General features: G+C 38.7%; 2 protein-coding genes across 2 annotated transcripts in view; one reads left to right on the forward strand and one right to left on the reverse strand.

Moving 5' to 3' along the window:
• Positions 1–27,400, forward strand: part of LOC117214868 (protein expanded-like) — a 121,928-nt gene that overhangs the window by 24,444 nt on the left and 70,084 nt on the right. Inside the window, 1 exon segment of the mRNA XM_033461251.1 lies at positions 10,326–10,377. The gene's annotated coding sequence lies outside the window, so the exon portion shown is untranslated.
• On the reverse strand, positions 18,593–26,882 carry LOC117214871 (putative sodium-dependent multivitamin transporter). The gene is given in 11 exon segments (XM_033461255.1): positions 18,593–19,358; positions 20,186–20,557; positions 21,392–21,706; positions 23,139–23,258; positions 24,513–24,550; positions 24,552–24,854; positions 25,373–25,401; positions 25,404–25,595; positions 25,710–26,039; positions 26,264–26,426; positions 26,758–26,882. Coding segments are annotated over 9 exon segments (1,647 nt in total). The 5' UTR covers positions 25,816–26,039; positions 26,264–26,426; positions 26,758–26,882; the 3' UTR covers positions 18,593–19,186.

Consider the following 27,400-nt stretch of genomic DNA (forward strand, 5'->3'; position numbering starts at 1 on the left):
AATGGTTCACCAAGATATCCCAACATTTGCACATATCTTTTACGAATATATTGTGAAACATTTATATAACGTTTATATTTATAAAATGAATAGCCTCGGTCTATTAATGGGCGTTTTGATCCGATCGATTTTAATTTTGGCTCTGATGTTAATTAGAAACTGACGATTAGATCGTTAAAAAATTATCAATTAAAACGTATATAGATTTAGATTATGCGCTAGGATTTATCACATCTACCGTGTTTGTTTTTAGTAGCTTTTTTCAGTATAGGAAAGATTGGACTACAGAATAATTACTATGGTAGTTGCAAAGTAGCGAAATATCTTTTTCAATAATTACTAAACTATATTTAGCCTCTATTCTTATATGTTAAACAATTCTGCGCGAAAGTTGATCGAATCTAATTACATATAACATTAACATACTGTCACAAATATTGTTTGTTTATTCTATCATCATTTCTATCGATACATGTTAAAATGTTAGGAAAACGTTCATTTTAAAAATGTAATATACCAAAACCAATCTATCAATTGTAAGATATATTGGCCTAATCGTCGTATCAAGCACCAGTCACCTTTGCTTGGCTACGACGATTATGTAAAGCTATGTGGCATAAGTATGTATACTACGTGTATTACTTGTATTTTATGGGACATCCTAATATATTTTATCGGGTGATAATTTGTCAACGAGAAAGTTTCGAAACTTGAACTTTTTCGTGCGTCAAACCGATATCAGCGTGCTCGTATGGAACACCTATTCCTGTTTCCCGTAAACAGCGTTTAAACAGTTTTTAACGAGCAATCTGTGCATTCGCGTGCATCCGTACCATTAGGGAGGCCCGTGCATTGCCCCTTCTTTTAGCGTATAGCTCAATAAATTTGGAAAGATGTTAATATATTTCTTCTGGAGCGTAAATCTCTGGCGCAACACTGCGTTTAAACTGTTTTAAGTAATTATATCTACCTTTCTCTCGCGTTTTATGTCACTTTAATTCACGCTTCATTTTTTGAATACCACCTTTTTTCTTCTTTTCTCGTTCGCTTACTGTTTATTACAATTTTTTACGATAATATGATATAAGGACCGAAACATGTGAGTAATGCGACATCGCACAGCCAAGTATTTGCTTTGTAAAAAGTTGGCCGAGATTGAAATTTTCAAACTCATTTCGAAATAAAAAGGAAAATATTTTTCCCCGTAATATTATTGCAGTGGAACGACACGATGACTTCGGACCTTTTATTCGAAAGTTGCTTTTTCTCCAACGTACAATGGTAAATTTTTCTATCGTGTCCATTTAATATATTTATGTGAACGTTACGATAATGTTTCGACTTCGGTTTCTTACGTAACTGTTACGTCAAAGATGAGCAAAATATGGTCTAGGTCATGTTCGTCGAAGAATTCAGTAACTTGCTATAATCGAAAAGTAAAAAGCTAGAAGCAATAAACAAATAAAGAAACAATAGGTAAATAAATATATATATCGTGCGCTGGTAGTTAACTTTCACAAAAACGTTCTGTATGAAACATTTTGAAATTCATAAAAATGAAGCATATGGTATGTACATAAAATCAATCGTATCAATTTATTTAATTTCAGAAGAAGTTGGCATATAAATTTCCCAAAATGTGATTCACGTTTTTTGCGAATTGTCCGCTTTGTATTCCCTCGCAATAGCATTTTCCTACCGTTATATGCACAACTGAAACAGCCGATGGAATATAAATGAGGTTCGATGGTGATCGCGTGGCAAACGACGTACGATTGGTACACGAAATTCTTCGGACGTCGAAATTCTTTAAGAAACGCCTTTACCACTATGCTCGTAAGTGTGAGTGTTCTTACATAATGTCTTATGTACTCCTGCGGCACGATCGAATCGAATGGTCTACTACGGAATGGAATGGAGTGGAATGGAATCGGTTGGAATGGGGCCACACACTCTCCACTGTAAGCTACTCGATCAGCCGTGTCGCTAGGAAAGGACTCGTAACTCGTAAATGTCCCTAAAGAAGGAAAAGAAAAAAAAAAGAGAAAGAAAATTGACGAGAAAAAATCTCGTCTCACAGTCATTTGGCGAACAGTATAATTTGGTTATTTGAAGTGGCTGGTATGTCGACCTCGTTCAGTTTCTTGTATTCGCAATTTACGCGTTATTAAACGTCGGATAATAATTTTGAATGATTTATGCGAACGTCTCTGTTAATTAGAACTTGCCAACGTGTAATTTCCTCTTTGCGAATAACAAACAAAATACCGTGCTAATTTCTGAATGAACAGAAAATTTACTCTCGCTGGATTTTTACATGCGACAAGAACACACAACAAAATTCGATATAGTTCGTTCTCGTACGTTTACGTACGTTTCCAGTTCCTTTCGATTCTTCGATCTTATGTCTTCCTTTTAGTTATCCTCTACTTCTCTATTCTTTAATTTTCGATGGTCTATTTGGTCGATCGTCTAATCAACGCAAACGTTATGAACACATAGAGATAAACTCGTTTCCTTTACCGTTACTATCCTATCCATTTGGTCACTCGTTCTAGGTAACTTTATCTATAGTTTCTCTGATTAGTTTTTCACATGGAATTATCCCTCGCCGGTTGCATCGCCGTTTACAAGACACCCTGTACGCGTCTCGAAGATAACTAACAATCAGATAAATTGTCTCTACCCGTCGCACAACCAGTGCACACTTTATCGGTTACGAGCGTAGCACGATTTTTCAAAGCTTTATTCAGGCAGTCGTCTCTGAAAGAATCGAATGAAAAGAGGAGTTATCACAGCCCTGAAACAGGTAGGACGCGCGGCTGTTGCTTACAAATAGAGAAAGAAGGAAACGTACGCGCGCTTGTTACGTCGCGATGATAAATCAGCGTTTCCTGCGTTACGGTGCATCGCGGCCAAAGGGATGGTAGCAACAAACGGCTGTGTACGCGTCGAAAGTATGGTCATTCGGTTCGCGTGACACGATGAATCGTATGCACTGTGCACGGAGGCCTACTTGAATCTACAATCTACGATGACAGTAAACGTCGCGCCGCGCCGTTACGAGCAGATCGGGGCGGACTCGCGCGAGTGAAACGCCGCCGCTAAATCCGTGTGTATCGAGGACGCTGACTTAGTTATGTATATACGTGAACTTAATCACATAGGTCTGGATGAAAATAGGTTTAAACAAGAGACATACGCGCGCGCGATATGTATTCTTCAAACTGTGAAAGACAGGAGGGTGGTAGATGGTGAAATGGCGATTTTTAGATTTTTTGACAATACACGTGGTCGTTGAACCGAAGATTGAGATTAGGTAAGATACGCAGTTGCATGTTGTATTAAATTAATTCACGTGATAAAACGCGACTTGACACGTTCAACGTGGGAGGATTTTTACGACTCCTACGTTTTGTATTGAAAAAAAAAAAAAAGAAAAAGAATGGAAACAACTTTATTTCACTGGGTTTCCTTAAAAAAGAAAAATAGCTAGAACACACGTCAGATTATCGAGAAATATTAAAAAAGATAATAATAATGTCGATACATATGCATATCGATGTCGTCATTGAAGACTTTTATCCTCGATACGTGTATCGACTTCGCAGTGAACGTGTTAATTGAATTACGTATAGCCTAAGAGACAACGTATCTGTAGTGATGATAAAAATACGAACATCCGTAATTAAGGGTTATCTATCGTGCATACATTTATACGATCACGAAAAATATAGAGTAATTCTTAATTAACTGCATTAATCTCTAGAGGATTTGATTTGAATGAATTTATTTATCTAACGCGATGCAAAAGATGATTATTAATCTGGTGTTTATTATAACGTTTTTTTCTACTTCTTTCGTTTTTGTTAACAGTTAGCAGAATAAATATCCCGATCCTTTACAATTACGATTATAATTACTACCTATCCAAAAGGATAAAAAGGATGTAAAAAAGTAAAGTAAAGTAGCAAATGTAATATAAATATAGTGTGACGAAGGTATGATAATCGATTCTTGTTTACCTCAGAAGAATACCAGTGTTCTTTAAGTGTGGTTAACAAATTTAAAGATGATACAGGTCGCGAAAATATTCGTATATGTAATATACGTACGTACGAAGTCACGAAGTACATTAGACGAGAAACATTAGCAGTCGTCACGTGCCTCGCAAAACGTTGAGCGAACTCCTCGCTCTGTCAACGGATACGCGGCTTAAAGTTCAGCGTGCGTCGTTGTGGTATCCAACAAATTGACGGACAAAATGAAGCGTACGTTTGACGCTGATTTATCGTGCCATTGTGCGAACGTCGAACGCGTCGAACGTTACATGACGTCGTAACTTATTCTATCGAAGCGAATGAACGCGTCTAAGGCGTGTGCGCGTTGATCCTTGATCCTTGAATCGCGTACGGGGTGAAGCGCAAAAAATACCACGAGGAAGATTATAAATCGGACGGGCCGACTGGAAAAAGTAAATGGACCGAGTGAAACATAAAGGGAAACAGGCGAGAGAGTAAGCAAGCGCGCGTGTGTTTGATGAGTTCATCCTGTGTGCTTTTCTCTACCGATGCGGAGCGCTGCATTTTCTTTGACGCGTACAATAGGGACGCGACGAATCTTATCGGACTAGTGGTTTACAGTCGTGGTTTTTGAGAAACAAATTTATTAGTCGACGAATAATCGAGAGTATCGTCAATGTGTATATTCTATGTTCTTCTGTAGCTTGTTAAGAAAATCGTTCTATCGATTATGAGTAACGGAAACACATTTTTTTATGGTTTTGCGAAGAAGACGCGATACGCTAATAATAAGATACGAGGAAGCAGTTTTGTCAAAAATAGATATATTTATCCTTCAGTTAATCGATAGCTTATTAAAATACAACGTCGTTTATACGTAACATTAAGAGTTAAAAAAAAATTAAGGCCATCAAAAATTACGAGGAAGTTGGTCATTAAGAATCTTTTATTTGGTACAATGTCCAAGAAATGGATTTATTTGTCTAAAGTGATGTAATTGATTTCAATCTTTTACTTATCGTCTTATTTCTCGAGAAATGGAACGATGTTCTACTAGATTATCGGTCGAACATCGACGATGAATAGGATCAAACTTAAGGATTAGATTAGTCCTTGGACCCCTCGTTTGTTATAACTTCCTGAACGATCGATAGGTACAAACATTCGTGTATTTATCTTTCTGGTGTGTGTAAACAGATCTCTCGTACTGTTTTTCAATATTTACAACCGAATATGCTTTTGTATGAAAGAAATACAGAAAAAATATACTTTTAGAGGTATAACCTGTCCTAAAAGTTTCGTTAACCCCTTTTTATTCACGAATCAGATACTTTATGAACTGGTTTTTACCTGCAACTTTTTTTTGCCCTGAAATATCTCATCTGCTAATGAAAAGAAAGGCGAGATATCTCATCCAAAGCGTCGCACGAACACGAAACACTTCGTTCGGTTCACGCTTATTCAATAACACCGCAACATATTTCATCCATAGAATAAAGACGAAAGATACGCGAATGTCACTCGTCGTATCTTCAGCTTCCTGCGATAAGTCATCCCTGCGCATTAGAAGCAACGCTACGTGCCACGCGACGTCTTTAGCTTCGTATTAATTTTTAATTCGAACCCGACAGTTCCAAGATGAATAGGTATATAAGTAGCGAAATAATTTCATTGGCGTACACGTTAAACGATAGATACAGCGACGCGAAACTGCATGTAGCTACTAAATACGCGGATGTGGATGGTAATTAATCGGAGAGAAACGTGGACGTTTTCGTTTTCTTTCGCAGGACGGTGAAACGCGATCGGGAACGTATTTCTTCGTTCGGCTTGCAATTTGCGATTTCAAATTCTTCGACATAGCGTTTTAGCTGGAGATATTATAAATAGGTATCGATAAACGCGTATTTCGAATTACGTCATAGGATCGAGTAGAAAAAAGAAGGAAGCGTGGAGAATCGCCGTAGGTGATTGTCGCGCGTCGTGTCGCCTCCAATACGAGAGAAATTGCGTAATCGACGAGTTTTCATCCTCGTGCGTTTAACATTTCAACGCGTACGCAATAATAGCAATTTACCGATACGCGTTTCTTTTAATTCGATCAAATTATATCGGGAATGTGGTATTTAAACTCGCGACCTCCTATCCTCGGACGCCATACTGATCAATTCCATGGATTTAAAAAGTAGAGAAAGGCGGTGATATTAATCGCAAGGCGATACAAACGTTACTTTCTTTAATTTATCTTTGAATTTGCTGTTATTTATGATTTTTGTGTTGAACAAATTTACAAAAGTTACAGAAGTGTACACGTGTACTTGTGCAATTAAATTGACAAATTCACTGAAATTGCAGTTAAATTTGGCTTCCGAGATGCTCAATTTAACCCGCCGATCTGATCTTTTTCCGTTCCGTTTGTACTCTTCTTTCTCGTAAAGATTGACGGTATCGAAGAAAGGACATAGGAATGAGTCCAATTAAAAAGTTCGTTTGGTTGTTTATTGGTTAAGATTTTTCTGTTCTTGTTAATTTTAACTATATTATTATGAATTCTGATGATTTGCTCGAGTGGAATATCCTCAATCCACTCTCGCTCATTTACCTCGTACATTTTACGAGTTTAAAGTGGCGAAACTTTTTATTCTAATTAATTCAGAAGCGTTTAATTAATATTTTAAAAACACGTTTTTCGTACCTTTAACAACGTTTAAAGCGACAGATAACGAGTCCAAATATTATTCCTCTTTACTACTTTCTTATTTTTAATGATGTATATGCATATTTCTTAAATTATTTTTTAAATCTCAATCTCTAGAGTTCAAAGACGTATACGAGGCATTTTTGTAATCATTTTATAATTACAACATTAGTATCCTTTGAGCAGCGGCAGCAGGTTTGACCAGTTCGACTATCTAGAACTCATCACACTTTCATTCTCTTCTCTCTCTTTTTCTTTTTTTTTTTTTTATGTCCCTCTCCCTTCTGTACGTCTGGCAGCAGCGACTTAAGCTGCAGAAAATCGTCGAAATAGTCGATTAAGCTTTCAGACAACGAAGAAGGGTTTTCGAAGGAAGGTTAAGGTATCCCGCAGGAGTGGGAGATGAAAGGGTTGCGTAGCGCGGAAGCTCGCCATTATATTCGCATTATAATCCCATCAGTGGACTCTTCTGCCTAACTGGACAGCTACGAATAATACGACGTACTTAAATACACGCCTCTACTTTCCATTCCATATCTATTCGAAGGTCCTCAGCTTTCTACGCTGGGTCATCTATCCTTTTCGATCTTCGTTATTAATCTCGTTATTCGTTATTAAACGAAATTTCACAGTCTCTCTGCAGCCGCGATACATGCGATGAATTTAATTTTACGAAAATGATGTTCAATGGCTTCGATAACATTTCGGGATACCATTGTCTACAATAAATAACGTGTATATTTATATATTCCATTTAATCTCTGTTTTTATCATATTCGATAGAGCACTAATTTTCTTTTCCAATAAAATGTAAATTTATATTTGATATATGGTTATGAATTCCGAAAATTTTAAAAGACTGCAGAATTCTATGATAGATGGAAATGCTACTGCGATAGGAAAATACTTCTAATAATAATAGTCATAATAATCATATTGTACGATATGTATGGTATTGATATTAGGAGATATCGATTTCTTATTCCCGCATATAGTGAGACACCAGAAAATATAAAGGAAAGGAAATATAAAAAAGAAGGAGTAAAAAAAAATAGAAGCAATCGAAATTAACTTATCTTTTAGCTTTTAATCATAAAATACGTCTTGCATTCGCTATTCATTAATACTAATACCAAAAGGGGTATTGGTGGTTAGGTGTGTATATCCTTTCCAGACTTCAATCGTCGTTTTTGTAACAATTTAATATTTTTTACAAGAATCTAAGCTTTTATTAGCCCTACTATTTTCCTCGGTGCTTCTTCTTTATATCCTTCCAGACGTCTTCTCCTCAAACCTTAGAATACCTTATTCACGTAAAGCGTGGAATACACAAAATTTAGAAAAATTAATATACATATATCTAAAACCAAATATTTATGGACCATTTATATTTTAATAATATCTATTACAATAAAATAATCATGTCGGGTCATACGAACGAGAACAGCAGGGTTAATTTAAACAAGTAGTAGAAGGCGAATCTACGTATCAGATAACGATACTTTGTGAAAGGTTTTCACGTATGTACATACGTATATTTCATAAAATATGCTAGTTTGAAGCTTAAAGCGGTCGTATAACGATTGCGCGCAGGCGAGCGTGTCCGCGTTAAAGCCCCAACCGGCATCGAAATTCCACGCCATTTATCTGATCTGAAATCATAGGCAATCAGGAGTAAAATAGCGGAGGGCCCGCTTAACCTTCCGTTTCTCTTGTCATCGTGACTCTGTCGGTGCGCGAGAACGCGACGCGACGTGGCCGGCAAAGTGGTGAAAGCCACGACGGTGATAACCTACTCCAGTGCGGCTGCCCAGTTGCAGGTTGCAGCTGCCTGCTCGCAAAACGCGGAATCCCAGTTACGCGTTCTCGTACGGAGGAAGAACGCTGCCTGAGACTGTGTAGAATGCTCTTGTGCAGATAGCAGCGTGTGCGCGTGGTGGTTTACTTCCGCTCGAGGCACGCGGTTCATCCGACCACAAACATACATACATTACGTACACGAACATACAACGTGGTCAGTAAGAGAGAAAGAAGGATAAAGGAAGAAGAAGAAGAAGAAGAAGAAGAGTACGAGACGAAGAAAGAGATAGAAGGATTGGAAGAACAGAAGGAAGAGGTGGAGTGACGAACGAAAAGGACGAATAATATAGAGCAAGAGATAAAGAAGAAATTAACGATTGAACGCGAGGGAGAGTATGTAGAAAATTAGATAGAGAAGCTGGAATGAAACGAACGAGGAGATAAAGGAATGGAATGGTAAAGGACGATTATGACCAAGAGAAAGTAGCAGATGAAAGAGAAAAGAGGAGAGAAAGAGAAGAACGATGCAGACACAACTCCGCGCAACTACCCCACCTTTGGTTGCTTCACTGACTGTTTCCTTCTCTTTTTCTGTGTTACGTCTCCCTCGTTCGTCTTTCTTCGTTTTCGTTTTCCTCTCTATCTCGCGCGTAGTCCGTTCTTCTTCTTTCTTCGACTCAGAAAAAGCCCGCTCTCGGCATCTCTGTCCCTCTCCTGTTCTGTTCGGCCAATTCCTCGTATTATACCAGGTTGCGGCGTGGAATGCGGGCGTCCTTCGTTCGCTTCGAGCAGCGTCCAACCGATGAGCCCCGCTAGCGTTATCCTTCGCCGGTCCTTCGCATGCGCTCCTTAGGGCTTGGTAAAATTAACCTGGAATACTCGGCCGAGACGCCCGCCTCGCTCTCTTCTCTCTCTTTCTTCCTCCCTGCCTCAGATTCGTTAAACTCACTCACGCGGCTCTCACCAATACGACCGACATGCCATTCCGCACGTGTGTACTTCCCCGTATATGCAAGCTGCGTATGCGCGCATACAGGCGCATGCGCAGCAGCCGCGTAACAGAATCACGGCGCGGCGCGGCGCGGTGTACGGAAACGGCGATCGGCGTACTTACTTGGCGCTGGGTTTCTCGGGGTTATTGACGATGAAATTAAGGCGATTTGTCGAAGTAGAGCGGTTTTATTGGGAGTTCGTGCTCCTTTCGGATTGCGGATAGTAGAGAAACGGGCGCGAGTGCACCGCGCATGTGCATTGTGCATACACATGGTGGAGTTCGTCTTGATGCACACCGGCGCGGTGTGTCGATACACCACGGCAATTTATTTTTCTACACACACGTGTGGTGTCTGCAGAGGCTGCTTTATATACCCAGGGTAACCTGTATATACCGCCACTGCCTGCCATTATTCTCAATAATTCTCGACGGTTAATGACAGTCTGCGGAATATTTTTTTGCATGCGCGAAGGCCCGGCGTGCCGCAGACCGCGCGAAAAATTGTCGTTTTCTTCGTCAGGGATATTATTGCGGTGAAATTCAATGTTGCGGAAAGCAACATGCAATCTCTTCGCGTAAACGTGTCTCAGTTCGTAGCGATCCGAACTATCTTGCTGCGTCCATCTTATCTGAATGCGAGTATCCTTTTTATTCTTTCATTTTTGTTGGTCTTTTTGTGTGCGTGTACGCGCGCGCGCGCGTATGGACGCGCTCGCGCGCTTTTACGTTCGATTCTTGGTATCTGGCGCGGAATCGAGCCTCTCACTCAGGTAGAATACTATAATTTAAAGGCTTATTTGTGTTGTTGCAGGTGCACCTGTGTGAAGCCGGAGGCGGAGGATTCGGAGAACGGGAGAATCTAGGTAAGATTGCTTTGTAGAATTTCAAGGGTAAGAATGTGGCTTCAAACGTATCTGAATCACGTTCTCGGCCACGTTCGAATTGATTGATTATTATTTTAATGCGAAAAACACGAATCTCCGGTTGAGATGATTTGTTATCGAATTGGTGAAAGTTATTGGTTCTCGGTAATAAGTAGGCAACGGTTTTGCTCCGAAGAATATTGTGAATATTTTCTTGCGTTTAAAATAATAGCAAAGTAATCTTTGCTCACCGTTTTTTTAGCTGCATATATAAAAGGTTGGTATATGTATTTACGAAGATTGAGCGGAAACTGATGCTCAAAGTGTTAATACACTCGAACGCACTGTGCATAGAAATTGGGAATTATCATATATTATAATTCATTGATTTAAATTATTATGGTATTTAGCAGAGTCTATATTCTATTTTTGATTATTTCTAAATAGAAATTTCAGAAAAAGTATTCGCTTCTTCTCTTCTCGCTTAAAACTAAATGCCATTCACTTTGTTAGATTATTTACCATTGACATTAACATATTAATTATTATCTGGGTAAAATGTTATACACGATGATCTGAAAAAATCAAATAATTTAGGAACATATGGAGAGCTGAGAATCATAGTGATGTATGTCATCATCGTGTTCTGTATTTATTGTTATAAAAAGTTGATTTATGTGGCACTTTGGAAAAGAGTTCCACGCGAATTGGAATTTATTTAATTGAACTTCAACGATACCAATATATCGTTTCGATACGGAAATGAAATAATGCATCGGCGTACAATGAGAGATATCGTCTCATTGTTAATGAAAGGGTCGTGTTCTGGCGTGTAAAACGATTGGCGTAAACTTTCAAAAGCTATCAGCGTGTTACACGTATTTAGTTTTTCTCAGGTCGCATCCACGATCGCTTCATCTCTTTCAAATACCCGCTGCCTATGTAATGATCCGACAAGCGAGACGACGCTGGGCACCACGCGTCAATCATTCTTTAATGATACATACTTACTTGTCTATCTTTATCAAAGCACCGAACGAGTTAATACCGTTCGAATGAAGAGACGAGAAAACGTATCCGATTCTTCGCGCGTTTAACCAGAGTTACATCACGTATGGCCGTACATACGGATAGCGCATTTATTTTCAGACGAACAGGTTTTATCTTTATCGTGAATGTTGCATCGACCAGGTGAATAATTGAAATGTATGAATCATATCCGTTCGTTCGAATTCAGATCAACGAACCGGTGTGGATCGTCGATGGGGAAAATTGTACGGACGAAGACATTTCTTGCTTTCGCGTGATCGTTCCGTACGGCTTGATCGATGGTATCTGTAAGAAGATAAGGGTACAAGAATATGGCAGTCAAGTTCTACCGATGTTAAACGGCTGGTTTCGCGTGGCCGATCGTTTTGTTTCTTTGTTTCCATCCAGTACGTACGATGTAAAGTTTAGGTTTCAATTGCCGGAGCCGCAATCTGTGTGCACTGTGCACGCATAGTTGTATGCACGAGACGTGCATGCATCCTGGATGCCTCGTTAATTCCACGTATACAAAGTGCAGGTGCGTACAAAGTCGAGAAACTGATACTTATGCAATTAACAGATACCTCCTGAAAACGAAGAACTGAGAAAGTCAATCACGAATCCCTCGAGTCGTTTCGTTTCGTTTCGTTTTCTTCGAGTATTCGAGGATGAAGAATCGTTTTCACAGGAAGACCCAGAAATATGAGTTACGCGCTCTTTTTACCTGTTTGTTAATTGCGTACGCGACGTGTAGTTTCTCAGGCGGGTTCGAAAGTAATTTCTTCTTTTTTTTTCCCTTGTTTATCTTCTTCTTTTCTATAACGTTGCACGTTGAACTTTAGCGTTTCGCTGCTATAATCATTATCATTGATTGAATCTCGCATTAGGGATAACTATGGGAACCATATTCTATTCACTGGTCTGCATATTCATGAATTTTCCATAATACTGCTCGCTCTGTGTAGCAATTACAGCGGGTTGATTTATTTTCTTACTTCATTGTTAAGGTAATACGTATCGCGTAATAAGCACGATCGTTAAGTGTTTAATAATCGTCGTTAGTGGTATGTATTGATCTCCCTGATGATACTTGGCTCGCTGATTTTTAACTTAAGTATCGGTAATAAATCGAGTTAATTATTAAATTCGTCGTATTCGAGCAGACTGATCGGACGAACATGCTTTGATTTTCTAACTTCGAATTTTACAACGAAACGAAGGTTTGTGGAGACCAACTGCATTCAACCACACCCGCCAACCTCTGTATTGGCATAAAGATCGACTCAGGATCTGGAATGCTAAACGAAACGAAAAGCGGATAACTTGAGTCGATCCCGAACGGGGGATGCAGTTACTTTCCACAAGTCACATTACAACATAAAACTAAAAAAATCACATTGATATCTCTGAAAATGTAATTCATAAAAAACTGATAATTTTTATCAACTCACCCTGTATACCAAAGAACAAGTCGAAAATATAGAATAAAACTTTTCCATATGATGCTTTATTTTCGACAAAGTGGAGTTTGAAATTTTGACAAGTATATTTGGCCAATTCCGGATTGGATAGGAGTAAATAATCGGCAAAGTTAGGGGAAATTATTCTACATACGAAAATGTACAATAAAAGCCGTTGACGAGGTGCTCTATTTGAATGTAAATGGCAAAATTTTATTTTAGCGCGTAGACCACCTCCTATACGAAATACACTGTATACATATACAGGGTGGTTGGTAACTGGTGGTACAAGCGGAAAGGGGGTGAATCTACGCGAAAGAAGAAGTCGAAAATATAGAATAAAATTTTTTTTTAATTTTTTTAAAAACCTACAGTGAGATCCGTTATAATGAGACGCGATAAAGTGCGCGCGTACCGAGCGAAAATTCAAAGTCGATTTTCTCGAAAACAAAGCCTCAAACGAAAAATTTTTATTCTATATTTTCGATTTCTTTTTTCGCATAGAATCACCCCCGTTTCCGCTTGTACCACCAGTTACCAACCACCCTGTATATGTACGAATGTATGTATGTATGCGTGTACGCATATATGCACGCTAGAGGTTATCTCGTCCTCGGCGAAAAATATTGTTTAGCATAAATTTCGCAAGGAATGGTGCGCATCTTTGGACTCGGTACGTTTTTACAAAAGAGAATACATTGGTAAGGCGCGTGCGCGCGCTTATTTACACAAATCTCGTGTGTTTCTTAGCACGCGCGTGTGTGAATGAGCGAGTATAATGTTTATTATAATGGTGTTATGTACATTATACCACGTTGCTCGTTAGGCACGTATGCACGGTATGAGGAAACGGAACGGTTGTACGCCGCGCCGTAGAAACTATGTACAGCTCCGGCGAGGTCGAAAAAATGCCCGGTGGCTATCTGCAGCGTTTACCCCATACCTATGGGGGATTTCTGTACAATGTGGTTGCTGGCGTCGCGGCGGCCAGTGTTCACCGATACGACCAGGATACCGGTATAATTAAGAAATTTATCTCGCCGGTTGGAAATAAGAAGGCGACTGTGTAACTCGCGCCTTCATTGCAATTAACATCTGACGGTTTTAGTTGTTTTTACAGCGAAAAGGACGGCGTACGAACGAATTAGTCAAGTTCGAATATATCTGACAAATTTTCAAACTCGATTTTCTTGAAATAAACGCCTTTCGATTGAACAAAATGTATTTTATATTTTCGACTTGTTTTTTCAAGTAGAATCACCCTCGCCGCGTTATCGATACCGAGACACGCTGTATCTGACGATATGAGAAAAGCAAAAAGAAATATCTCGACGATAAAAATTAATTATTCTGGAAATCGTTAATTCCAAATTGGTCAAAGGGTTGATCTATTCTCTTCTCGTTGCCGTAACACGTCGTTGCTTTTTCTTAATAACGGCAGTCTTTTGTTTCTGTTCGATGTATCCGGCACATTAAAGACCAAATTGAAATAATTAAAACGCGCTAGTTGGCCGATGGTTAAAAGTAATAATAATTAAAATGAAACGGTAGTGCGCGAAGAGGAACGTAATATGTACGGAGCGCGAATTCGCGTGTAATCCATCATTCTTGCATTCCGTATTCCACGTAGACGGCGTACGTGCTGAGGGAAAGACTCGTTTCGTCGGAGGAATGCGCGGCATTATAATGAGAACGCGGCAAGACGGCGATGCAACTCCGCGACTCGATTATTTCGTTTAATTACAGGGAACATTAGACAAGTCACATCCGTGGCGTTACATGCTCCTCTGAGTTCTGAAAAAAGTATCCCGACTCTATTGTACGCCCGTTGCAATAACCACATAATTATTTATATCTCCCATAATTATTCGAACTTGCATTCAATGGAGACTTTGTATTATACTCTGATTGTGTTATAAAAGTAAATAAATGGTCTCGTGCTATCGTTAGCACGCGTGACTGTTACATTCTAATCGATACTATTTTTATCATATGTCGATTATAATTTTTCGTATCTTACATGTAAATTGTGAAAGCATTGTTCGTAGACATCTGAATATTACTAATATCAACGAATTGAAAGTTACAGGTTGTAGATTACGTGCTAATGTATTTATTAATAGTAGAAATTTGCGATTTTACATAATTTGTAGAATTTCGCTAGTAATATAAATTTAATTGCGAAAAAGAGGTTCAGATTACTTTGGCACTCGCGCTGCTGTACATATCTGCTTTGTCATCGCATCCTGTATAATGAGTCTTTTAAAAATACTTGGCAGCCGGAAACATATATTTTAATGTGAAGTAATCGAAGAAGGAAATAAGCCTTTTTTTATATACGTAAATGATAAATCTACACAATTCTCTTTTTGCGAGAAACAAGTAATATCATTAGGTTGTTCGAAAAGTGTCTTCCTTTTACAGACACGTCTTTTACAACGACGCATCTTTACACAAACATGAAACCTAATCTGTCGAACGTTGTGATTTTTATTTTGATAGAACAAAATGGATCATACGTAATTCGATAAAATAATATAAAACGAAAAATATTGTGCATCCATTATTTCCTTGTAAAACGGAAGAAACTTTTCGGACGACCTAATAGCTTAGTTACTGTGTTACTGTAACGTTAACTAACGTTAGCGTTATTAATACCTTTCAAATATTCAAAAATATCAAAAACACACACTCAATTTCAAAATTAGTCGACAATGTATCGAATCTAAAAATTGCTTATCCATAAAAATTAGTGAAACTCTCCATGTTCCTCAGCTATTGTCTTCGTCTAGCCGTTCCGAGTGTAAATTTCAGACATAAATACCGATAGTGTTGGTATATTACGTGTACCTCTGTAATTTCGTTTCTTGGTAGTGTCTTCAAACTCCCGTTGTTTCTACCTTAATCTCTGTCAGACTAGTCTATTACACGAGGTTCGTTCGAATCAGAGAGAACAAAAGGAGGAAAAACTAACTGGATTCTCTACGAGCCCAATTAGTGAAAATTTCCAAGTTTATGCCAGAAAATACCAGTCGTTCGTTCATTCATAGGCGGAACATGGAGAATATTGTTGCGTACCGGATGACGATGGTCGTAGTGCACAGACGAAGACTTATAAAATAACAGAGGTTACCTCGTCCATGGGTTCGATTAACATTCGTTGCGTATTCGTGGCATCAATATGCTAAACGCGTATTTAAACGTTAAATATGTATCGTAATTAAAATTGAGAATGATTGCTTTAAATCTTTATTTTTTAGTTTATTCGACCTGAGAAACCTAAGGATTTTTCCTTAAGGAATTTTCAACATTTCCTTTTTCCATTCCATCAACATCATTCAAACATCCTCATTCTCATTGTCGATAACATATTATACATTTTATTTTAACGTCGTTTGATCTAATTTACAATCAACGATCTTCCCATAGTTCTCTATCAAGTTTTTCCACATAAAAATTGTTTTTACAGTTCCTGCTGTCCTTACATAATCCACGAATTGTCCCACGTTAAATTAGCGAACAAGCGAAGCTTGTGAGATGCGCGAATTGCGTAACGCAATTACTCGGGCGAAAGGAGACAGTGATGGTTGCACAACGCGGATGGCGGCAGCCATAAAGGCTCCATTTCAAAAATTCAACGAAAGCCGAGTCGAGTGTCGCGTATATTCAAAACGAAAAAAGATTGTTAATCCACGTATCCACCGATCGCGCAAGTAGTTCACAAACATTTACGAATCTTTTGATTGTTGTTTATCGATGACGTATGCCGCGCACAGACTTAATCGTTTGCATATGTCTGTTTTAATATTTATGGGTGTTGCCACTCCAATTCTTTGTTTGCACACGTTTAATAACACTAGAACTACCAAAAGTGGTTGAGATATAAATTACGTAGATTTTTATAGACTGACAACGATATATTTTTAGGATTCCAATGATTTTTTATACAATGTGTGGATATAACGTTGTTTTACTTCGTAAATTATATACACTTTACCGAGATAAAGACTAAAAATGAAAAAGTGTTTACTTTACAAGACTTTCGACAGTTTGAAGTATTGAATCACGTTCTCCGTGTAATTCGAATCTTTTCGTTGCACATGCGTGTGGCGAATTGAAAATTACAGCGGTGAGCCAAGATTTTGACAATTTGAATTTAGTCACGTGTTTCAACTTGGCAGGATATCGTACTGTTAGTTTCATAATTAACTCGTACTGTGTCTATGATCATCCGAAAGCGTAAATATTTTATACGTTTGTCAACGAGTAACAGTCTCTAAAGTAATCTGACAAAAATTCATATTAACACCTTCAAATTTGGGATTAAGATCGTCAACGACAATTTTTCATAAATAATTTTCAAATGTGTTCAAGTACATTGTACACTGCATATTGTACAATACATTATCTACTAATACATTATGATTAATATATAATTACTTTATTATAGTAGAACATATATATATATATATGTAGGAATGTTATATTATAAGTTTATAGAAAACAGTATGATAAGTACAATATCGTTGCACTCACGCGAAATCGAATATAATACCGCGTTTCGACGACGAACTTCACACGACCACGATAAATTCAACTCTGATAGCATTTTCCATTATTTTTTTCCCCCTTAACATTTATTCCCTTAACCTTGGTAACGCTCACAACACTCCTTGACAACATTAACATATCTTGACAACGTTTATAAACAATTACCCCCCACGCCACGTCCTCCCCTGACGTCACACTATCCCACATATATATGTGTTACATGTATAACAAATAATATAAAATAAAATACATGAACTGTAGCGTTACGTTTGAAGTGGGCCGGACATGAAGGGACCACGTTTACACGGTAAATGTATTTTAAGTTATAGCTTTATTATCCGCCACGATACGTTTTCACGACTCCATAAAGTATAATCAATTTTTTATAACAATAAACACCAAACGCTATTTTACGAAAATTGGGAATGAACTGATTTACACCGCTCTGATTTCTCGATTCTGTGCGTTCTGTGTTTCAGAGCACATCGATAACCGCGACCTCCGTACGGTTGAAGTTAAAAACTGGCGGTACCGATGCGTAAGCGACAGGTGCTCATAAACAAGCCCTTGTTTGCTAACGTTTGTTTAGTAGAAGTGGTTGACAAACGTTTGTCACGCACGCTCGCCCATTAACATTTCAAAAAGCTCACAAACATTTGCAAGCGTACTACGTGACCACGTTGAATACGCGGCTTTAGTATATAGACGAAACGAAGCACGAGGTGGTCCATTCGGTCTCTCTTCTCTCTCTCTCTTTCTCTCTCTCTCTCTCTTGCTCCCCTTCCCTCCATTCCCCTCTGTCTCTCTCGATACGGCGTTATTTCCTTACGTAAGCGCTGCACAGTGCACGGGTCGTTGCTTCGTTCTGTATGTCACCGTGTGCCGCGCACGGGAACACTAGTCTGACGGCATTCCATCGTGATTTGCGAACGTTTCGGTAAACGTTCAGCACACCCGTGGTTCGAGTAGTGTTTACGTCTACTCCTCATTGCAGAGAAGGAGAAGAGGTTGACGCCTCGTGACGATAATCGGAATTCCGAAAGGAAACCGAGTACGTGTTGTATCGACCGCGATTTCGTCCGAACTATCTCTCCGACGGATCTTCTACATATTTTTTCGAATGGCACCTAGCTTTCCGTAGTTAAGATATTCTACCTAACATGTTCTATTTTTTTTTTTTTTTCAAAATACGATAGGCTTTCAGTTATCCGCTACCGCGATTTAACCGATCTTTCCTTTAATCGATCAGATTTTTGTCGAGATAAGACAGCTACCTTGTTGCACGGATTTGGGCTTTGTTTCGGTTGTTTTTAGGTGAAGGCCATTCGCGAGACTCGCGCGAGCCATAGCGCGTTGCAAATAAACGATCGATAAGTTAGCTCTGTTTTCTTGCACGAGGAGACGTGTAATTTTTAATCGCAGAAATACCAGAGACACACGTTGTTCATGACGATGTTGGAAATTATAGGATGACGAGGCAGTATCTTCTAAGGAGCGATCGTCCGTTTAAAAATTGTATAATGCAACCGATTAATGGTAACTCGAGCGCCGGTGGAAATCGTAGGATATTTAGAAGACGATAGTGGTTATTCGTTATCGTAAAATTATGTGTGTATGTATGAATGTATGTATGTATGAATGTATGTGAACAAGTTCGTTCTTAGATGTCTGTTGCGTCACTCGTTACGCGAATCAGCGTACGTACGCGGTGCTACTGTGCTTTGAAATTCATTCGAATTTCTCGATTCTTCTCTGTATGGTCGTGATGACTAGGTCGGTGTGAAAAGTTCTGGCTGCGTATTCTTGGATTCTTTACGTGGAATTAAATTCAAAATCCAACTGGAAATCCATCCTACTACGAAACTGATCAAACTTCCTAGTGGACAGTACCACATGTAGGAAATACGGTAGAGGTAGAAGTACGAGTCATTGTTATTTTGCCTGCAACAGAAAAGCCGTATAATTTATTACCTCTTAGAAATCAATTATGGTAAATTGTACTACGTGGAATAAGTATTAATTTTGCGATTAAGGAAAACGTTGGCGATTTGATGTGACAGGTGCAGACGTAGTTTAGCGTAAGTAAGTCGTGGTAAGAAGCACGATTTCGAAAAAGTGTTTCTAATAGATACTATTCTTTTGCATAGTACTGTAAATTTATCTTTCTCCAAATAACGTTAACAAATATTCTTAGAAATAATTCTATTTTTGTACAACTGCCGATTATTTTTATAAGTGTATCATCGATGAAATGTTGAATAAGAAAAATTTAAACGGCAAAATTGTATAAAATTATTTTATATACGTGCAAAGATATTTAATAGGGAAGAAATTTATGAGATCAGTGAACGATAAAAATATTCTTAACGATAACGATAATTCTGTAATACAATTAACGTTAATAACTAGACAGCAGATAGTTCAAAGGACAAACACGTGTACTTGTAACGAAAACGTACTGCAAGTGTACATAGAATATTCAAAATGAAATACTTACTTGCTCGTAATATCGAATACAGTTATATCTAATACAGTTATAATCTCGAATACTAATATGCAGATAGATATAAATAAATAGAAATACGAAATAGTTGGGAAAAAGTTTCTTTTAAAGGATACGACTTTCCATATATTATTTCCCACTACGCTAAACCTCGAAAAATATCTGAAATGATGAAAGCCAAGAAGCAGTTGCATGTATCAGAAAATGTGCGTAGAACGGAGACTGAAAATATGCGTAGTCAATGAATAGCAGGCGAATTCCTTACTGGTATTCGAAATGCAAATTCGACGATTTCTCGTGATCGTAATATGCATCGGCGTAGCTACAGTTTAAGGCGGTGACGTTCACTTTGTTTGGAATCGGTGGCTTTGGCTGACCGAAACCGATCCATAAAGAGAAAACGAGGCTAATCAAGAGGCCGATGATGGCTCCTTTCTGATTTCCCAACCGCGTGAACATGCCCAAAGTGAACATGCCGAACACAGGACCACCGACCACGCCGAAAATCGTCAAAGCAGCCTGAAGAAGCCCGCCAAGAAATCGACCCATAAATGCCAATCCTATGCAAGCGATACCGACTATAAAAGCCAGAATCTTGCTGACTATGATCGATCCGGTTGCGGTAATCTCCTTGCCCCTGAAATAGCATTAATTGTTTCTATGCTGATGTAGTGGATTACATATATCGCACGTACGTACACGCGGGTTTGTACGAGTGATCGGAATACCAAGAGACAAGTAACGATGTATTAACCCTTTGCACTCCTATGTCGAGTGTGACTCGACATCGGTTTTTATCTCAGGAGCTCCTTTGTCGAGTCCCACTCGACATTCTTTCAGTCCCACCTTTTTTTTGTGAAACGTGCGAAAGAAAATCAGGAATGCAACCTGGAAATTGTTTCAAGATATATCGTACACTTAAAAATTACAAAGTGCAACGATAGTGTGAATAAAGCTGGTATTTAAACGAATTTGTTTCTTCCTTTGTTTATTTAAATTGTCTTATTTCTTGGTTAAAGTAAATTTCAAATAAAACGTTTAAAAGCGTTGAGAGCTGCTGGCAAGGAAATTGAAATAAAATTCGGAGTGCAGAGGTTTAATTAGGGGAGATGAGTTAAGAGATTACGCGAGATCTTATGGTTTCCGCATAAATGCATAAATTAATGCGGTCTATTCATGACCAAATATATACAAATTCGCTTTTCCCGAAAACGTGCTGTTAAACGAAAAAAATGCTATTTAATATTTTTAATTTATTTCCCAATATAGAATAAAGTTCTGTCAACTATCTGCTTCTGTCCTTGACAAAGCAATGCCCGTTCTCTAAAAGACGAAGCCTCCGATGCAACTTCGTCATTCTCGATTTTCACCTTATTCTGGGTCATTGAATCATCCTCTAAATACAGATTATCGTATATTACGACCGAAGGCATAGTAGATTCAGCTCGTTTCACGGTGTTATGAATCTTACCGAAAACGATATACGGGTTTGATAAAATCTTCGAGCATAACGGCGGCTAGGGAATTCACCGTGGCGGAGATGGTGCTGAGTCCAGCGCTGAAGATGCCGGCTATAAAAAGTCCTGGCACACCTGGATACTCGGAGAGCATGTCCATCACGTAAAGCGGCATTAATTGATCGTACGAGTTGATTCTTCCGGCCTGAAGGGGGTCGCAATCACGATACTTGGTATATATCGCCAAACCGGCAAAGCATAGGCCCAAAGACATCAGCGAAGACAATGGCCAACTCCACCAAATGGCAGTTTGCGCGTCCTTCACGTTTCTAAAAGCGAAAAATTCGGCCATAGCGATAATTTTATGGACGATTATCGTTAAACCGAATCAACGGCGTAGCGGACGAAGAACGATTTATCGAACGATCGCTACTGGCGGTATGCATGCGAGATGCGTAGCTCGGATAAAGTCTACAGGAAAATTCCTCCGTCTTTCTGTCGTGTCGTCACGCTACGAACAAGAGAATCGCGATAATGTGCCTCGAGATGAATACAATGCCATTGGAATTCGGATCGGGATACGCAATATTCGAGCTGTATAGAAGTTTCGTTCGTAGGTCGGTTCGTTGATTTATCGAACGTTAATTTACGATTGGACGAAAGAAAGAGGAAAGATCGATCGATTCGAAGATCGTGCATCGTTATTTGCTCGTTTTACGAGTTTTTGTTGCTGCTACGAAATGGATTAGCGGAACAGTAGGTTGAAGATTCTTGAATTACGTACAAACTTTACCGATCGATCTTAAACGAGGTTAATTCGAGTTTCTTCTAGTTATGCTATAAATGATATTGGCTATAATAATATATTTGATTATCTCATAAATATTTATCTGTAATATCTAATTAATTAATCTGTAATTGAAAAAAGGTAACGAGTTTATTAATATTTACTGAATTATATTTAAGATGAATTTAACACAGAAGCTGTGTTAGCGTTTGCATGTATTTATTGAAATAGCTCACACGATGAAACTATTTGAAATAATAAAAATAGAACATCCACTACTTTTCAATCAGTAACCAACGTAAAAATTGAACTTGGTACGTTTTTGCCACGTAGTCTTCGTATCGTGTTACGTATCATTCAAAGCGCAAAAAAGTTAATTTTTTAACTCGCTAAATCTCAAAGGGATTATTCAGGAAAAATAGACGATTAAAAAATATTAATTTGTAAATATTCTAGCTACGAACAATCGTTATAAGCGATTTTAGTTATCTATAATCGTTATCGATAGCGGAAACTATTTTTGATTACAAATAATCATTGCCTATAAGCGATGAGAGCACTTTTTTGTTACTGCTAATCATCATCGATGACGGAAATGTATTCCTCCGTTATCGACGATGAAAATATATTTCGTTTATCGAAATAATACCACAAAAAGTGTTAACAAGATGAGAAAATAATTCACTTTACAATGTACTTATCTTATTACACAGCTGTTACACGAAAATTTTTTCGTGTTCTTTTTCTCGATATACCGGTAAATTTTGAAATAGCCGAAGAAGCGCAGCGTTCTACGAACTCGTAAACGTCGATATGGAATTCTTTATCGTCTTTCAACGTTTAGAAGCGTATCAACGAAGACGTCGCGTCGACTTACGGTAATTAATTATGGAATTCCGATGAACGTGTATAATTGACGGTATCGTAGGACACATACGCATTGTGTAGAAAGTCGGCAGCGGGTAGATACTCACTTGATGGTTAGCATTCTCTGAACTTGAACTTGGTTGGTGCCGTACAAGGAAAGGTAGGTGAAGAAACCTCCAAATGTCAAGCTCCACCAGGTGTGTCGCACCGTTGGGTCCATTGAAATGCTGAATGAATGCACATACCATTGTCAGTATCGATACCCGACTGGATTCCTCGTAAAATAAATGTTTCATGCCCGGCATGGTATTTGAAAGTGTGTTAAGTGCATCACGCTCGTGGCAATTTGCAATATATAATGCCAAAGAGAAAATCGATTTAACCAGTTGCTAGCGCACTGTTATACTCGTGTTATACAACATAACGGTTCGTATTATAACCACGGTTAAAGAATCATGCTCTGATTGTTTCGCTGTTCTAAACGATACGTAAAGCGTAATAATATCGTAATATCTACCGAACACTGGTAGATTGAGATTTTAGTTGGCAATTCGCCGCAGCTCTTCCTATTTATTTAATAATGAGAATAAATTGTAATTTTCACGTTGAACGATGCACGCACGGACTTCTAGGTTCCATGAGACTGCATCGTAATTGAGTTTTGCAGACCGACCAGAACCATATACGTACTCACTTCTGCAAATACATTGTCGTCCGTAAGTAACGTCGTACGAGACACTCGATACGAGTACCTACTCGCGATAAGCGTAAGTGGACGTTTTAATTATAAAATTAAATCGTTACTTATTAATCATGCGTATCATAACAAAAACTAAGTTATATTGTTATTCGAACTTAAAATTAGCAAGTGCTCCGTAAGCTACGCACGAGAATATACAGGGTGTTTGTCAAAAATGTCATGTCTTTGAGAGGTGTTTCTGTAGCTTTGAATCGGTGCAGGTCCGTTGGAAGAAGCAATCGCGAAATTGACGTTGAGCATGATTTTCAAGGCCAAATTGTTTGCTTATCGCGACGTATAGCATTCGTTACGAGGAACAGAAGTCTCGAGGGAACCACCGGTCGGAAATTGAAAGAAAATGTTCAAGTTTTACCAGCCTACGCAATCACATTTGTGTTTTTGCTTGTACTTCGAACGCGAATGCAGAAGTCAGCTACATATTGGCCTGTTTAGCTATCGCAAAAAATATCAGAACTATCTCAGAAACTATAACAAACGCGTTATCGCTATGTTCTAATAGTACAACTTACTGCTTCTTAACTCTAATGCTTGAAAGAGCGAAGAATAGAAAGAAGTAAGAAAGCAAAATAAGAATAAAGTTATAAATATAATATCATACAAGCGTCACAATACAAATGTTATAACACACGAGTGTAAAAAGAACCCGGTGTTGTACACGCCGTTAGTTCTAGCGATCTATGCATTCCTAGTACGAATATCGTCTGAAAAATGGTACGTTCACCTATCGAATTCTATTCGCGACCCTTGACGAGCAATCTCCCCATATCTGATCGAGACCTCCGACATTCACGGCTGCTGTAACGATCACCAAGATAACGGCTATCAGCATCAAGAGACTCTGAAATATGTCAGTAACGAGGACTGCCTTGATACCGCCTATCGTCGAATAAAACGTGCAGACTAATCCCATGCCGATTACGCTTGCAGTTGTCGAGATACCTGTGGTAGCTTCTAGAGCAAGCGCGGGTGCGTACAGCACTACACCGCTGTACAGAAGCAGCTGAAGTATAAAAGCGAAGCTTCCTGCCAGCCTCGCCGCTTTACCAAAACGTTTGTACAAATACTGAAAGCATAGGAAAATTTCTTTTATTTTATTCGTGTCTTTTTTATACGTTGTTCAATATATAATATTGTCATAACTGTGCTTCTATCGTATACGATACAATCTCGTTTATCCGAACAGGGAGACGAAACAGTTCGGATAACCGAGCAGTTCCGATTATTGTTTGAAACAACGTAGGATTCGTGTCAATTGTTCCCCTTTTGATGCATAGAATTTACTTTGCGAAAATACGTTTGACAAAATTACGTTCGATCGTAGTTGGAATAATAGAAACTGAGCTTCCAAATAAACGTAGCTCTACCGTACTATTTTTTAGTTTTACTTAGAACTATCTATATCTTATCGGTACTGTTTACAAACAATAAAAGTTTCACTATCGTTGACTACCACGAACCACTAATACTTCACGTATCGTTAAAATAAAATTGTCATACGTAACGATACTTTAGCGGTCTTGGTTCTTTATCTTACAAAAGTTATTCAATTGAAATTGAAATTGAATTTTTCTAGAAACCTACCTCAAAGGCGCTGGCATTGCCAAGTTTGAAAATACCGGCATGTATAAGTAAGCGACGAAGGGAGTAGCAAGCCCGTAAGAAATGTTGATCACAGCGTACTGAGTACCATACACGTAATTTTCTGAGCTTACTCCCAACAAACTAACCGCAGATAGGTACGAAACCATTAAACCTATTGCGACTGGTGCCACTCCCATCGATCTGTCCGCCATGAAATACTCCTACCATATATATATAAATAAATCTATGTATCTCGTCTTAAGCGTGTCCCATATTTATTTACACAAGAGTCGAAACAATTTTTACATGGAAGAATTATTGCACCTAAAGTAAATTTCCGTTGATTTCTGTTTCCTCCGGTGAGCCAGTAATACACCAATTCCTGAACTAATGAGCATCGTAATTGCGATCACCGCGTAATCCGCAATTACCAGGGTAGCCATGTTTCGGTTCTGCGATATCGTCAAATTGAATTCGATGGAATGACTATGTGATGCTTGACGGCGACCCAATTGTCGGCAGTTTGTTCATCTGATATATCGTTCAGCCGGCACACGTTGCCTTCTCAATCACCGTTGGCTTCGACATTTAGCGTCGATATCATTTGCGTAACGATCGCAACAACAGCCTCTCGCCATTTCGTCCTCTTAGTTTCTAAGATTAGCTGCTTTTCAATGCAAATACAAATTCACTGTAACACGATGAAAATTCTGCTTAGACAGCAACAAACGTTTAGCTCTTGTAATTCCTAACTCCACGCGACAGTGTTAAACCTCGTAAACTCGAAACTCGGTTTCCTTAGTTTACAAAGCAGCGGAGACACAGCAGATCGAAACTAGAGCGACGATTTGCCTACAGGTCGTACCAGGATTATTCTTTCTCTACTCTTACCGAATCTCCATGGACACCGACGAATCTCGTTGAATCCCTGTCTCCCTCTTTGGACTTCAATTTTGATGCTCATTGAAATTACCGTGGGATCATTTGTTCGTATTCTTCTTCGTCTGCGAGAATCGGCTGTTCGTACTCTTTGCACGAACTCATTCCTAACCTTCTGTAATAAGAATTTTACGTCGTTAGAAAATTTAGTTCCTTGTCTTAACCTGAGAAATGGAAACTGTATAAGTTGTAAATAGGCTGCTTGGTGGCACTATTACGCTAAAGTATTAGATCGTCTGAAAAGTTTCTTTCGTTTTATAAGGAAATAATGGATTTCTTTCACAACATTTTCCGTTTTATATTATTGTTTGTTTGTATTATTATTCATGTTTGTATAAAGATGCGTCGTTGTAAAAGATGTATCTGTAAAAGAAAGACACTTTCCGGACAACCCAATAGTACAATATGCACATAGCGCTGTGATATTCGGATAAGAACAGTTCTACATTCGGATAGGTCGGTTTCACACGAAGATACGCGCAGCGCGATACGCGTATGATAGAAACTGATTATATGTACGGAGTTCGGAGATGGAAAGAAGTCTCGTGAGATGCAACAGGCAAAGAAGATACTGTTGCTCTGTGTCGCTCATTATCACCCGATGTTATACTGTTTTACACGCGCGTAACTTTACGATTGTATCGAGTCTGCCAGAAACAACCAATCAGATTCGTATTCCTTCCAGAAGGCTTCTTTCGATCTTTGCGCATATCACGGATATAGGAATATAGAGATGGACCATTAAATTTCATACGGCTCCACATTGACACCTTCTGACAAAACTGCTAGAGCGCTGACGTGGCTCTGACCGATCTTTTGGCTCGCTTTTACTTACGAACATGTATGGTACATGTTCTTACTCGACGAGAAAGAAAATTACGTACTTGCGCGATCACAACCAATCATCGATGTAGCCCCAAACGTATCTCTCACCCTTTCTGGAGATGGCTTCGCCACCCTCGGTTACCACGATTCGCGAATCTCTGTGTGAAACCGGATTTAGGCATAACGTGACGCTTTATAATTCATTTACAATTCAATAAATACATATACATGTATCTAAGTTATACAAGACGTGCCAGGGGGGTA

Source organism: Bombus bifarius, unplaced genomic scaffold (genome assembly GCF_011952205.1).
Source record: "Bombus bifarius isolate JDL3187 unplaced genomic scaffold, Bbif_JDL3187 scf7180000009243, whole genome shotgun sequence".
NCBI lineage: Eukaryota > Metazoa > Arthropoda > Insecta > Hymenoptera > Apidae > Bombus > Bombus bifarius.